A 16,564-nucleotide genomic window follows, 5' to 3' on the forward strand; every position below is an offset into this window, starting at 1 on the left:
ATGGTGCAGTTATTAATTAATTTGGATGGCGTATCCATACACCCAGTCATTACAAAGATACGTGCATCCTTCCTAACTCAGTTGCCGGTGAGGAAGGAAGCCGCACAGGGATTTCACTATTTGGCCAATGGGGACTTTATTACTGTTAGAGTTGAATGGCTGTGATGGGAGAAAACCGAGGATGGATCAACAACATTGTAGTTACTCCACAATACTAACCTAAATGAGAGTGAAATGGAAACCTGTACATTAAAAACCCTATTTCAAAACATGCCTCTGTTTTGCAATAAGACACTAAAGTAAAACTGCAGAAAATGTGGCAAAGAAATTAATTTCATGTCCTGAATACAAAGCGGTATGTTTGTGGCAAATCCAACGCAACACATCAGAGAACCACTCTTCATATGTTCAAGCTTCATGTTATGGGTGTGCTTGTCCTAGTCAAGGACTAGGGAGTCTTTTTATGATAAAAATAAACAGAATAGAGCTAAGCACAGGCAAAATCCTAGAGGATAACCTGGCTTAGTCTGCTTTCCAACAGACACTGGGAGACAAATTCACCTTTCAGCAGTACAACAACATTAAACATACACTGGAGTTGCTTACGAAGACCACATTGAATGTTCCTGAGTAGGGCTGTGGCGGTCACGAAATGTTGTCAGTCGGTGATTGTCAAGAAAATAACTGTCGGTCTCACGGTAATTTACCGTTAATTAACATAAACACATTTAGCATCTCCTGGCTTCCACTCATAGCCTACAAGCCATTTTAATAAAGTAATAAATCCATGTAATATAGCCTACACCTTCACAGTAAATCCATGTAACAGCCTACACCTTCACAGTAGATCCATGTAACACAGCCTACACCTTCACAGTAGATCCATGTAACATAGCCTACACCTTCACAGTAGATCCATGTAACAGCCTACACCTTCACAGTAGATCCATGTAATATAGCCTACACCTTCACAGTAGATCCATGTAATATAGCCTACACCTTCACAGTAGATCCATGTAACATAGCCTACACCTTCACAGTAGATCCATGTAACACAGCCTACACCTTCACAGTAGATCCATGTAACACAGCCTACACCTTCACAGTAGATCCATGTAACACAGCCTACACCTTCACAGTAAATCCATGTAACACAGCCTACACCTTCACAGTAAATCCATGTAACACAGCCTACACCTTCACAGTAAATCCATGTAACACAGCCTACACCTTCACAGTAAATCCATGTAACACAGCCTACACCTTCACAGTAAATCCATGTAACACAGCCTACACCTTCACAGTAAATCCATTATTTATTTTAGACGGGTCTAAAGAAGCATCATATGAAGAAAATGTCGTCTATTTCAGAAGAAAATAATAGCATTTGAGGGAGTGCGCACATGCTGCTATTCTGTGTTGAGCGGTTAACAAATAAATAGGTCCTCTAAACTATAAAATAACACATATGGAATAATGTAGTAACCAAAAAGTGTTAAACAAATCAAAATATATTTGAGATTCTTCAAAGTACCCACCCTTTGCCTTGATGACAGCTTTGTTACTCTTGGCATTCTCTAGCTTCATGAGGAATGCTTTTCCAACAGTCTTGAAGGAGTTCCCACATATGCTGAGCACTTTTGGGCTGATTTTCCTTCACTCTGCGGTCCAGCTCATCCCAAACCATCTCAATTGGGTTGAGGTTGGGTGGTTGTGGAGGCCAGGTAATCTGATGCAGCCCTCCATTACTCTCCTTGGTCAAATAGCCCTTTACACAGCCCGATGGTGTGTTTTGGGTCATTATCCTGTTGAAAAAATAAACAATAGTCCCACTAAGGGCAAACCAGATAGGATGGCGTATCCCTGCAGAATTCTGTGGTAGCCATGCTGGTTAAGTGTGCCTTGAATTCTAAATAAATCAGACAGTTCCGCCAGCAGAGCATCATCACACCTCCTCCATGCTTCACGGTGAGAACCACACATGCGGAGATCATCCGTTCACCTACAGTGCGTCTCACAAAGACACAACGGTTGGAACCAAACATCTCAAATTTGGACTCATCAGACCAAAGGACAGATTTTCACCGGTCTAATGTCCATTGCTCGTGTTTCTTGGCCCAAGCAACTCTATTCTTCTTATTGTTGTCCTTTAGTAGTGGTTTCTTTGCAGCAATTTGACCATGAAGGCCTGATTTCACGCAGTCTCCTATGAACAGTTGATGTTGAGATGTGTCTGTTACTTGAACTCTGTGAAGCATTTATTTGTGCTGCAATCTGAGGTGCAGTTAACTCTGCTGCAGAGGATAAGTTAATTAGAGGTAACTCTGGGTCTTCCTTTCCTGTGGTGGTCCCCATGAGAGACAGTTTCATCATAGAGCTTGATGTTTTTGGCGACTCCACTTGAAGAAACTTTAAAAGTTTTTGACATTTTCCGCATTGAATGACCTTCATGTCTCAAAGTAATGATGGACTGTTTCTCTTTGCTTATTTGAACTGTTCTTGCCATATATGGACTTGGTCTTTTACCAAATAGGGCTATCTTCTGTATACCACCCCTTCGTTGATACCACACAACTGATTGGCTCAAATGCATTAAGAAGGAAAGATATTCGACAAATTAACTTTTAACAAGGCACACCTGTTAATTGAAATGTATTTCAGGTGACTACCTCATGAAGCTGGTTGAGAGAATGCCAAGAGTGTGAAAAGCTGTCATCAAGGCAAAGGGTGGCTACTTTGAAGAATCTCAAATATTAAATATTTTGCTTTGTTTTACACTGTTTTTGTTACTACATGATTCCATATATGTTATTTCATAGTTTTGATGTCTTCACTATTATTCTACAATGTAGAAAATGGTCAAATTAAGAAAACCCCTTGAATGAGTAGGTGTCAAACTTTTGACTTGTACTGTTTGTGACATTTGTTACCATGCAACGAGGCAGCGGGAAACGAGGCAGCGGGAAACGAGGCAGCGGGAAAAAATACATATCTATGCACTTAAATAGCGAATGGTTTATTTTCATGCGAGCCAGGTAGGCTCTACTCCTGTTGTAAAGAGACGCAAAGTGCTTAATATTACGAAAGTTGAGAAACAAATATAGTAGCTGTTATAGAGTGGAAAATGATGCTGGCTCATCTAATCAATAGGCAGCGCTATCACCGGTCCTAGATTGGTGACCGTTCTGTGAGCAATAAAGATAGTTGAGTATTGGTCTCCATGATAGATAGTGGTGTAAATCAGTTCCTAATAAATGACAAGTAAAGATTACATCCTGTGTCCTCCAATTATATGTTGATCTATTCAAGATACTACAGTAGGCCTAGCCTATAGAAAGCTGATGGATCCTCCTCTTTTTATTAGCAGCCATCACTCTGTTTTCTCCTGCATTTACAAAACCTATAGAAATGTTGCACAAAATGAGCTCATGGGCTCTCATGATGTGTTTTTATTAGATTTTCATTACATTTGCATTGATGTCAGAGTGATTAGAGGGACAATAGAGCGCTGAGTACCAGGCAGTTAGCAAGTTTGGTAGGCTACTAATGATCAGCATCAGAGCTTGGAGAAGCCTAATTACCGTGGTCATGTGGAATTTGACCGCCGGTGTGGCAGTAATACGGTCCCCGCAACAGCCCTATTCCTGAGTGGCCGGGGGGGGGGGGGGGGGTGTGTGTGTGTGTGTGTGTGTATAGCCTAGTTTTAAATTAAATCGGCTTGATAATCTATGGCTGTCTAGCAATGATCAACAACCAACTTGACAGAGCTTGAAGAATTTTGTACAATACAGGTGTGCAAAGCTCTTAGACTTACCCAGAAAGACTCACAGCTGTAATCGCTGCCAAAGGTGATGCTAACATGTATTGACTCAAGGGGTGTGAATACTTGTAGATATTTCTGTTTTTCTTTTTTTAATACAGTTTATGGGGTATTGTGTGTAGAGAAGTGATTTTTAAAATATATATATTTAATCAATTGAATTCAGGCTGTAACACAACAAATTGTGGAATAAGTCAAGGGGTAGGAGTACTTTCTGAAGGCACTAACTATTTCCTGGGTATTATAGGCAAGGCTATTAGCATTCTGTGCTGCAAAGTATTTGTTTTGTATTTGGTGAGCGGGTAGAGCTCGCCATAGGATCTAAGTTGCGTTAGTTATCATGGGTTCTGTTAAATAGCCTTTCCAAGGGAACGTTTCCCAGGGTAATTTAGCCACTCCAACAAGGAGTGGAGGACTAGTGAAGTTGACCAGTCTAGGACAAGGTACTCTAAAAATCCTACAAAACTCTAGGTCTACCAGGCCCATCTCCAATTAGGAATATTTTTGATGTCTGGCCAACCCTCCTAGAGAACTACTGGGTCTGCAAGCTTTGCTCTAACTGATTCAGGTCCTGATGGACCACTGCTTATTAGTCAGATGGGTTAGAGCAGGGCTGGAACAAAAGCCAGTAGCTCCCCTGGTGGAGGGTTGGCCGCCCCTGCCTCGAACCTTTGGCTAAAATGAAAGCTATGTAGAACTAAATCAGGATACAAACCAGCTAGAAGTAAAGATATATGTGTTTCTAAATCAGGACACAAACCAGTAGTCGGAGCTTCATAATGTTGTGGTTTAATTAGAACTATGTTGGACTTCAAGATAATCAAATGGTGAGAATTGCGGTTAGTACCCTGGATTTGACATCATTGCTATCTAGATCACAGTTTACTATGGCTAATTCTGACCTGAGGCCACCCACCATATGCTGCTGCCGGGTTCCATCATGCTCAATATTGTGTTCAATGAGCACAAAGGTCATGCTGAACGGAAGTCCTGAACATGCAAGCCACACCAGACAGTCTGGATCATAGTGTTGGATGAACTGGGCAAAATAAACCTGGAAGGTTGAATTACTGTTTTGTCATCTGAAATACTAATTGAGATAAATAGACAAAGCTCATTTGGTTATGTCATAGCCTATATTACAGGAAAACTAACCTATTTGAATCTTATTATTCTCAAAGGTTTCTTGAGATTAGGTTTAGATCCTGAGGAACACTGTAACTTGTAGCTTTCATCTTTTTCAGGACCGTCTTAAGCCCTTCTGTGAGTGAAAACACTGGAGCGGAAATTAAGCACCTCATTGTTTCGCCGGCCAGATATAATTACATTAACATGTCATTCAATAACCCACTTAATACCATGGAAACGTACTCAAGAGGTCCATGGTGTCATGATCACGATGAGAACGTTATGACTCCTCCCTAGCAACAGATAGTGTTCCGTCGCTAGGCTAACAGATTGCCATTTGACACAGGAGCTTCCAACTTTTATTTCCTGTGCTCACAAACTGGAAAACTATGAAACCATATTTATCAAATGAGTCATAATGTACACTGGGTCTATAGTTTTGTTTATACTCAACTGCTCAGCCTTTATGGTCTTGAACCGTAAAACTCTTGTGAACTCTCAAATGAGAGAAATGATAGTCCTGGTAGTGCTGCTGACATCTGACATGTAGGGGCTAGTCTTTGTTATTACTGTTGATCTATAGATGATCTCACTAGCACTCTGAGTCAGTCTCTCTGGCTGTCTCTCTGGCTGGCTGGCTGTCTGTGTGTGTCTTTCTCTCTCTTTCTCTGTCTGACTCTCACGCTCTCTCTTTCCCATACATACACACTTCTAGAGCTTTTTTTTTTTCATAAAAATGCTCCTTCAGACTACATTAGATCGTTTTTTTTTTATGTATGAATAAGTATGAAAGTGTGGCCTGTGAAAGTAGAGGAGAAGGGGAGCCGTCCTGGCTTGTCCCGACACCAGGCCTCAATTATATATTTAGTACTCCGTTTTGACCCTCTCCTCAACCGGCTCGGCAGTACTGTTAAACTGACAGGCTCTCAAACTGCTAACGGAGGTTGATTCCCGGCGCTTGGAAGCCCATGGAAATCTCACTAATGAGCCATTGGAATCTCGTTATGGTGAGTTTCACTGACAAGGCAGGAAAGCCACACAGCACTGCTCCAGCCATGCCCTGCAGACTCTTTCCACCATGCTTGGGGCCAACATGACCAACGGCACAGTCAGTCCCAGTAACAGTGCATTACACTATAACACAAACATATCAGTATGTGGACACCCCTTCAAATTAGTGGATTTGTCTATTTCAGCCACACTTGTTGCTGACAGGTGTATAAAATCGAGCACACAGCCATACAATCTCCATAGACAAAAATTGGCAGTAGAGTGGCCTTACTGAAGACCTCTGACTTTCAACGTGGCACCGTCATAGGATACCACTTTTCCAAAAAAAGTCAGTTTGTCAAGTTCCTGCCCTGCTAGAGCTGCCCCGGTACACTAAGTGCTGATATTGTGAAGTGGAAACGTCTAGGAGAAACAACAGCTCGGCCGTGATGTGGTAGGGCCACAAGTTCACAGAACGGCACCGCCGAGTGCTGAAGCACGCAGCGCATAAAAATCGCAATCATCTGTCCTCGGTTGCAACAGTCACTACCGAGTTCCAAACTGCCTCTGAAAGCAACGTCAGCACAGTAACTGTTTTGTCTGGAGCTTCATGTAATGGCTGAGCATGTGCACACAAGCCTAAGATCACCATGCGTGATGCCAAATGTCAGTTGGAGTGGTGTAAAGCTCGCCACCATTGGACTCTGGAGCAGTGAAAACTCGTTCTCTGGCGTGATGAATCACGCTTCACCGTCTGGCGGCCGAATCTGGGTTTGGTGGAAACCAGGAGAACACTACCGGTCTGAATGCATAGTGCACACTGTAAAGTTTGGTGGAGGTGGAATAATGTTCTGGGGCAGTTTTTCATGCTTTAGGCTAGGCCCCTTAGTTCCAGTGAAGAGAAATCTTAACGCTACAGCATACAATGACATTCTGGACGATTCTATGCTTCCCACTTTGTGGCAACAGTTTGGGGAAAGCCCTTTCCTGTTTCAGCATGACAATGCCCCCTGTGCACAAAGCAAAGTTCCATACAGAACTTGTTGGTTGAGATCGGTGTGGAAGAACTTGACTGGCCTGCACAGAGCCCTGACCCTATCAAATACTTTTTAAAATATGTTTTATTCCCAATTTCGTGGTATCTAATTGGTAGTTAGTCTTGTCCCATCGCTGCAACTCCCGTACGGACTCGGGAGAGGCGAAGGTCGAGTGCCGTGCGTCCTCCGAAATCGCACTGCTTCTTGACACAACTGTGAGCCAGGCCTAATCGCCCAACATCAGTGCCCAACCTCACTAATGCTCTTGTGGCTGAATGGAAGCAAGTCCCCACAGCAATGTTCCAACATCTAGTGGAAAAGCCTTCCCAGAAGAGTGGAGGCTGTCATAGTAGCAAAGGGGGAACCAACTCCATATTAATGCCCATGATTTTGGAATGAGATGTTTGACGAGCAGGTGTCCACATACATTTGGTCATGTGGTGTACTTCCACTATGACAGAAAGTGTTTCCTGGGTTGTAAACATTAGCCTGAGAAACGGTTAGCCTGAGGTAGAAGTATGTTATGGACTCTATGTTGGGTCGGGAACCACTAGTGGATCGTGTTAGTTTCCTGAGTTGTGACCAGAAACATTGGTTTGTTTATCTGGGGGTCAGCAAAAGATTTGAACGGCTTTTGCTGGCGTCAATGATGGAGCAACTGGTCTAGCTCTTAGGGGATTAGAACTCGCTAATAGGAAGATATTCGTTTTTTGGACTTCACCGTTGTATGCTATTAAGCTAAAAAATAATTTGGGGTTGAAAGCACATCAAAGCACTTGGTGGGGAACCGTCAGTACATTTTCATAGGCTGTGTCCCAAAATGGCACCCCATTCCCTATATAGTGCACTACTTTTTGACCAGAGCCTATGGGCCCAAAAGTAGTACATTTTAAATAGGTTGTCCTTAAGGGACACAGCCAGTAAACAGACGATACCTTAAATGTCAGTGCATTTTTATTTATCCTTCGTCTCAAAGCCATGCGCTGCAGAAAGGTTAATAGGCCAACCCCAGGAAATATGTTGAGGCTAATTGTTTTGGGGGATAGTGGAAGCAGCATGCTATTTTGCTGTAAACCTCTGATGTTCTTTGAAAATACATATTATACGAAGGTGGGGGGATTGATACCCATGAAGCATGGATGTCCCATATGTTTGGGTTCAAATGTAGGCTACAGTTTGTCTCCTAGTAGTGTATAGTCTAGAGATGTTGGCCAATCGAGCAATTTTTGTCATAGTATGAAGTATAGCCTACCTTTTCCCTGAGAACCAACTTGGCTTCCCTCTCCAGTTAAACCCAAGATCAAGGGCATTTTGCATTGCAACAACAATGAACAAGTATGTTTTTTGTGTCAGCTTTGAGCTCATTTCTCCATTTTTGGAATGTCAGTGTAATCTCAGTGAGCCGCTTTGAAGTACCCAAGGATGCTAATATTCTGCAACGCAGATTTGGGGAATGTCTGAGAGGGAAACGGAAGGATTTCCTGTCATTGTGCTCAGTCTGGAATTCCAGCTCTTCCCTGTAGTAAAACACTGGAGCGCAGTGTAACGAGGCTTCCCTGTAGTAAAACACTGGAGCGCAGTGTAACGAGGCTTCCCTGTAGTAAAACACTGGAGCGCAGTGTAACGAGGCTTCCCTGTAGTAAAACACTGGAGCGCAGTGTAACGAGGCTTCCCTGTAGTAAAACACTGGAGCGCAGTGTAACGAGGCTTCCCTGTAGTAAAACACTGGAGCGCAGTGTAACGAGGCTTCCCTGTAGTAAAACACTGGAGCGCAGTGTAACGAGGCTTCCCTGTAGTAAAACACTGGAGCGCAGTGTAAACAGACCTGCCAGTGACCCCTCACCCCTAGACCAGTGCTCCAGCTCGCTGAGTGAGATTTGCAAGTGAAGGAGCAATCACAGCTGCAGACCTAGGACTCACGCAGCACTGCTGTATCCCACGAAAGGGATTTGGCCGTTTATCATAAATCCTTTATTGACGATGGGGCTAAGGGCGAGACCCGGTGTTTTTCGTGGCTTACCGCACTCTGAGGAAAAGGTGTGATTGAAACATTGGTTTACATGGGCATTCACAAGCATGTTTGTCTGAATTTTATTCACCACTATAGTGGAATCAGTCTTTGACGATGGCTTTGAAGATGGTCCTGTGGTGTGTGTATGTGTGATGCTACCATGACATGATATTTGTCTCTGTGACCAGTGACGTGTGTAGACTGAGGAAAATGGCAGACCTCACAGCACCTCGGTTATCAGAAAGCAGTTGTCATAGCAACTGGATGTGTGGCGTTCAAGTAGTTACCGATTTTAGTTACTGATTCTTTACAGCAGTATGACGTGAAGGGAAGGACAATAGCTTTTCAGGAACTGTTGATATTTTTACAGTAGTGTTACAATGTGTACTAAAGGGCCTCACGGCATAGGTTACAACCTTCATCAACTATGTAACAAGTCAGAACACCACGAGCAATGCCATCTAATCACACACTGCTAATGTTGCCAGAATAGGCCTATATTGTGCATGCTGTGATGCCTGCTAGCTGACTCGCTCTGACAATTCATTACAAGCACAGTTCATTATCCTTCGCTAAAGAGTCAAGTTTATTTTGGTTGTCAGAGTGGGAAAAATGTATGTTTACATTAAATACATCAGAGGCACCAGCACTGAGAGAGAGGGCAAATTCCTTTTTACTGGGAGAGAAAGGATTCACCCACTGGCTTGTATTCCATACAGCTCAGGCATGTGTACATAGCGATAGATTCTGTTGCTTGCTTCACTGATGCACAAACCCCTTGGAAGCTGAACATAGGAAATTGGTTTAACATTAAACGTAATGGTAAACTGAAACTCTTATCCTTGTCATAGAATAAAAAACAATTCCCAGATGGACCTTGGGTAGAAAAAGACGGATGGTGAATGTATCCTTTTCCTCCCCCTCTTGCAGAAGCGGCGGAGGCGCATCGACAGGAGTATGATCGGGGAGCCCACTAATTTTGTCCACACATCCCACGTGGGATCGGGAGACATCTTCAGTGGCATGAACTCGGTAAGAGGAAGCAATGGAAGCCGTGCAGAGGAAGCAATGCATAATGGGAATGTGATGGGATGTCAATCATTAGCCACCAAGATGGGATAAGTATAGACCTATACATTATTATTTAAAGACTATTCATTAGGATTTAAAGACACTACGATGATTTAAAAACTATTCATTTATATACTATTCATTATGATTGACTACAGTATGATTTAAAGACTATTCATTATGATTTAAAGATTGCACTATTATGACCCATTTATGGAAAGATGAGACTCACGAATGGTGTTCTCCATTGTGCTGTACACAAGTGTCTTGGGACTCGTCTGAAGTCGGTACAGCCGATGTACCAACTTCGGTCTGTAGCGTCCGAGAAGTTTGGGCTACACACTCATATGACCCCTCTGGAAAGGTGGAACTGTTGAACACATGTCGGTTGTTTTGCTCTAGGACACCTACAGGCCTCACAACTCATCTGCAGGTCCCCCGGTACCAGATGTACCAGTCCTGTTGGAAGGTAACCCTTTGCCACAGTCTGAGGTCCTGAGCGCTCTTGAGCAGGTTTTCATCAAGGATCTCTCTGTACTTTGCTTCGTTCATATTTCAAACAATCCTGACAATTCAGTCCCTGCCACTGAAAACCATCCCCACATCATGAAGCTGCCACCACCATGCTTCACGGTAGGGATGGTGCCAGGTTTCCTCCAGATGTGACATTTGGCATTCAGGCCAGAGAGTTCAATCTTGGTTTCATCAGACCAGAGGATCTTGTTTCTCATGATCTGAGGATCCTTTAGGTGCCTTTTGGCAAACTCCAAGCGGGCTGTCATGTGCCTTTTATTGAGGAGTGGCTTCCGTCTGGCCAGTCTACGATAAAGGCCTGATTGGTGGAGTGCTGCAGAGATGGTTGTCCTTCTGGAAGATTCTCCCATCTCCACAGAGGAACTCTGGAGGTCTGTCAGAGTGACCAGTTCTTGGTCACCTCCCTGACCCAAGGTCCTTCTCCCCTGATTGCTCAGTTTGGCTGGGCGGGCAGCTCTAGGATGGATATTGGTGGTTCCAAACTTCTTCCATTTAAGAATGATAGAGACCATTGTGTTCTTGGACCTTCAATGCTGCAGACATTTTTTGGTACCCTTCCCCAGATCTGTTCCTCGACACAATCCTGTCTCAGAGCTCTACGGACAGTTCCCTCGACCTCATGGCTTTTTTTGCTCTGACATGCACTGTCAACTGTGTGGTGTGCCTTTCCAAATCATGTCCAATCAATTGAATTTACCACAGGTGGACACCAATCAAGTTGTAGAAACATCTCAATGATGATCAATGGAAACAGGATTCACCGGAGGTCAATTTCAAGTCTCAGGAAAGGGTCTGAATACTTGGTGTGTTGAGGGAAACTGAGGGTCGGGGATGTGGGAGTGAAGTTGCTGGGAATGATGTTCAAAGATTAAAAACCAAAAAATTAAGTCTAAATGAACAAAACGAAAAAATAGTTTAAACTGATGCTAAACAGGAACGTTGTTACATCCAATGCCTTTTTGCCTGATGCCAAGCAAGCACTTGTATGCACACGGACATACACATGTAAATAGTGCCACACATGCACACAAACTAGAGGTTTGGGAGCTTGGGCCAGTGGCTGAGAGGTCGCTGGTTCGGGTCCCCGATTCGACTGGGTGGGGGGGAACTGTCCTTGTGCCCTTTGGCAGTGTGCTTGACCCTGGTTGCTCCTGTGGGTCGCCCTGAATGGGAGCGTCTGCTAGATGACAATGTAATTTAAATGTTCGGGTTAGCAGATGAATAGATAAATGTGGGTATTGCTTCAACAAGGTTAGCAGGTTTATAGATAAATGTGGGTATTGCTTCAACAAGGTTAGCAGGTTTATAGATAAATGTGGGTATTGCTTCAACAGGTTTAGCAGGTTAATAGATAAATGTGGGTATTGCTTCAACAAGGTTAGCAGGTTAATAGATAAATGTGGGTATTGCTTCAACAAGGTTAGCAGGTTAATAGATACATGTGGGTATTGCTTCAACAAGGTTAGCAGTTGTCCATCATCTTGTCTTTAACATACTGTTTACTTCCTCCACAGGTGAACTCCATTCAAAACCAAATGCAGTCAAAAGGTGGATACGGCGGAGAGGCCATGCCTGTGAATGTGCAGCTGCAACTGGTGGACACAAAAGCAGGATAACATGGAGGGGCAGCTTCACGGTAAGAGCTCAGAGACTGTAACATTGACTCTGCTTTGAATAGCTGAAGGAGTGAAAAACATTAAAACAATATTTTTTTGTTGTCTTATTTAAAATAAAATGGTCATATTTGGCCTAAATGAATGTAGATGTTTGTCATGTACTCTGGTAATGTGCCATGTATGGGAGATGTGGCCTGTATTTTAGGAATATGTCTTAAAAGACGGTCATTTAACTTATCTGAAGACTGTTTGGTTTCAGACAGTTGTTTAAACCTTGCCTGTTTGTCTTCCCTCTAGGTTCCTTCATGTTGATGTTTTTCATCCTGGTCTCCATGTCTGCCTTCAGTGACTGCTTCCCTCATCCTCCCTCCCCAATATTGGACTAGGGGATGATGTTCGCCTCCTGTCCTTCCGCTCTGTCTGCCCTCCTTTGCTCCTCCCAATGAGCCCACTATCGACCCCCCCCTTCTCTCCGCCTCAGCCCTCTCAACTCTCCTCGCGCCACAAATACATGGACAGTTTTTGTCACGCCATTGGAATGAGGCTGCTCCCCCCCTCTGCCTGTCTGTCCATCGGCCCTCTCCCACGGAGGACGACAGTCAAAAGGACAGCAGCGCTTCAGTTTTAGTGTACCTCACCCTTCCAACTTAAGCCAGACGCAAAAAGCATGATCCTCATCTCTGCAAGTTCAAAGTGTAAAACGCTTCTTCTCTTCAAATTATTATTTTTTGATGTGAGTTTTTTTTTGGGGGGGGGGGGTCTGTGGGGTTTTGTCAATTCAGTGTTTAAAGGTCTGGAACCTACAAGTACAAAATGTAGATTTTTGTTTTATTTTTATTATTAACATATTTCTTTTTATATATAGTTTTGTCTGGTTTGGCGGTCAGAATGGTGGGTGACCACGTTTGTGAAAAGTGGCTTGCTATGGCCCTTGGGTGCCAAAATGTCTGTAGAGCATATGGAATTATATTTTTTCTGCTGACGAATATTTTTTTTTTTTTTTTTTGACTGCCTCAAGTGAATTCCACTCCAATAGGAAATGTGATTGTTACTTCGCTGTTGTTTACATCGTTCCAGTTCCCATTCCTTGTCTTTATTTTCATGATAATTGTTCAGTAGAACAATAACTGATGTTGAAATGGCATGAACTGGCATTTCACTCGACATTCTACTGTAAATGTTTTGGTAAACTTGATTTCAATAAGCCTGGGCTATATGAGTATATGCTGTGCAGTAAAATGTAAAGACCTTTAGCTATGTGGTACAGTGCTGGCTACTGGTGGTACAGTGCTGGCTACTGGTGGTACAGTGCTGGCTACTGGTGGTACAGTGCTGGCTACTGGTGGTACAGTGCTGGCTACTGGTGGTACAGTGCTGGCTACTGGTGGTACAGTGCTGGCTACTGGTGGTACAGTGCTGGCTACTGGTGGTACAGTGCTGGCTACTGGTGGTGCAGTGCTGGCTACTGGTGGTGCAGTGCTGGCTACTGGTGGTGCAGTGCTGGCTACTGGTGGTGCAGTGCTGGCTACTGGTGGTACAGTGCTGGCTACTGGTGAACTAGCTACTGATGGTACAGTGCTGGCTACTGGTGGTTAAGGACTAGCTTCTGGTGGTTAAGGACTAGGTACTGGTGTGGGTAACAGAATCTATAAAGCATTCAATGTTGCAATCTGGCATCGAGGCGAACCCAAACTCAAAGTTGTCTGTAAAAACTTGACCATGTGGCCGAGTTCATGAACTCATGCACATTCTAAGAGTAAAGAATAACTTATCAAAGCAAATGTTATCTTTTGTCTATGAAATTACTTGGTCATTGAAGATGCCTAGACAACTCCAATGTTTGTGCAAAACAAAGGACAGTATGATTACCATTGACACACAGGTTGACATCCTACTGTTTAGCTCCAAGACATTTTGTTCAGGTTCAGAGGCATATTTTCCATTATTTTAAACATGACGCGTGTATGATATTGCACTGGTGTTGTAAATGGTTTGGGGTAGGATATGGTGTGGTCTAATATAGGGTGTAGTCTATGGTTTGGGGTAGGATATATGGTGTAGTCTATGGGTTGGGGTAGGATATATGGTGTAGTCTATGGGTTGGGGTAGGATATATGGTGTAGTCTATGGGTTTGGGGTAGGATATATGGTGTAGTCTATGGGTTGGGGTAGGATATATGGTGTAGTCTATGGTTTGGGGTAGGATATATAGTGTAGTCTATGGGTTAGGGTAGGATAGGGTGTAGTCTCTATGGGTTAGGGTAGGATAGGGTGTAGTTTGTATGGGTTAGGGTAGAATAGGATGTAGTCTCTGTGGTTTAGCATAGAATAGAGTGTAGTCTCTATGGGTTAGGGTAGGCTAGGGTGTAATCTCTATGGGTTAGGGTAGGCTAGGGTGTAGTCTCTGTGGGTTAGGTGTAGGATAGGGTGTAGTATGTATGGGTAGGATAGGGTGTAGTCTGTATGGGTTAGGGCAGGCTAGGGTGTAGTTTGTATGGGTTAGGGTAGAATAGGATGTGGTTTGGCATAGGATAGGGTGAGGTCTCTATGGGTTAGGGTAGGCTAGAGGGTAGTTTATGTATTTAGGTAGAATAGGGGGTAGTCTATGGGTAGGATAGGGTGTAGTTTATGGATTAGGGTAGAATATTTTAAGAATTTTAACAAGAAGTAAAGAGAAAATATTCAAAATCAAAAAAAATGAAGTCTTCAAAAAGTCCTTTAATTTATCAAATTAATAATTTGTTTTCAATTGATGCCTCTGTCATTGAAAATGTAAATAATGAAATGGGGGTTTGGTTCACTTATTTGGATTAAAACTAATACCAGTATTGATGAGGAAAGAAGAGTCACTGGGCCTCGAACTCATATAATAAAAGTATCACACTGATTGTTGGCGGTCCTTCCCTCAAGTGTTTTGTTTGTATATACCATATTCCTTGTGTGCCACAACCTGAGGTATTCTAATTTATTGTTTGTCTTTTGTAACTTTTTTGTACTCTTAGTTTATTTCAGATTGATTGGAATGTTCAACCCCCCCCCCCCCCCCCCCCCCCCCAAAAAAAGAATTCACCATATGATAAATAATTGTGGTAATATTTATTCACCATTATTAGAAATGTACTGGGGGGCGGGGGAGAGAGAGAAGTTTTCCCAAATACTAAGTCTAAATGAGAGTGTCATACAATGTTTTGTGACAACTGAAAAGCACAAGAGTGTGTGTTTGTGTGTGTGTGTGTGTGTGTGTGTGTGTGTGTGTGTGTGTGTGAACAATATGAAGTTTGCAATACAATGCGAGTGTCGGCCAAAGTGGTATTGACCAGGGTACGTCAGCATGAATCTACTCTCAGCCAATGCTCACCACAAATGAATTTCAACATCAGGGAATTCACTCTGCTCAGTAATGTTAATTTTTTTTGTTGTTTTACATATCTGATGGGTTTTTTTTTGTGCTTTTTTTTTTTTTTTGTACACTTCCATCCCTCATGAATTGACATCCAGTGTTGGCTTGTAGATTACCAAATGTCTTCGGTTGAAATAAATATTTTTTTTTCCATGTTATGTGACCCTGTCTTTGTGGAATCATTTGAATAGAACCAGAGCCCTATTGGCGGTGATCAAAAGTAGTGCACTATATAGTGATTAGGGTGCCAATTGGAATGTATCCACTCCCACCAGAAACTGTTATACATAGTTAACACTTTTTAGGAAAATGCCATAGACAACAAACAGTTGATTTGAACTATTAATCTATTAACCATGATGGTTACCAGTATTCATTTTAATACATATGACTAGTGGGTACAGTACATTGTAAGTAAATGCCATCACAGCTTTAAAGAGGAATTAGACTGTCCCAAATAGCATTCTATTCCCTATATATAGTGTACTTCCTTTTACCAGGAGCCATAGTGCTCTGCTCAAAAGTAGTGCACTGTAAAAGGATAGGGTGCCATTTGGAATGAAATCTTAATATACAATGTAGATGTCAGTATTCAGTGTGGTGTGGTAATGTGTACTGACTTGAATGTGAAAAAGGACATTGTGTACTCCATAATCCATCCATGGAGCCTACCATGTGGTGACTGTGAGTGGGCATAATCCCTGTGAATTCCCCCTCTGTTGAGAAGATTATGAGCTCCAAGCCTAAGGTTAGTTAGATAATAGAAATGTTTCAGGAAACTCACTTGAAGCAAGTGACATTGCTCAGAATTGCAGAAACAAGATGGGCGATTGTTTGGAATTTGAAAAGATGGTTAAGTTAATGTGAAAAAGCAACAAAAATATAAACACAACATGCAACAATTTCTAAGATTTTTACGAGTTACAGTTCCTATAAGGAAATCAGTCAATTGAAATG

At 42.7% G+C, this 16,564-nt stretch overlaps 1 protein-coding gene across 1 annotated transcript in view; it reads left to right on the forward strand.

Annotated features, from left to right (window-relative positions):
- The window catches only part of cdc42se2 (CDC42 small effector 2), a 73,833-nt gene extending 58,068 nt beyond the window's left edge, over positions 1–15,765 (forward strand). Inside the window, exons 3-5 of the mRNA XM_036976700.2 lie at positions 9,917–10,018; positions 12,106–12,227; positions 12,505–15,765. Coding sequence (XP_036832595.1) covers positions 9,917–10,018; positions 12,106–12,207 — 204 coding nt within the window. The 3' untranslated portion in view covers positions 12,208–12,227; positions 12,505–15,765. The remainder of the gene's footprint in view (positions 1–9,916; positions 10,019–12,105; positions 12,228–12,504) is intronic.
- The last annotated feature ends 799 nt before the right edge of the window (positions 15,766–16,564 follow it).

This window comes from Oncorhynchus mykiss, chromosome 5, assembly GCF_057628025.1.
Source record: "Oncorhynchus mykiss isolate SJ-2025 chromosome 5, ASM5762802v1, whole genome shotgun sequence".
Taxonomy (NCBI): Eukaryota; Metazoa; Chordata; class Actinopteri; order Salmoniformes; family Salmonidae; genus Oncorhynchus; species Oncorhynchus mykiss.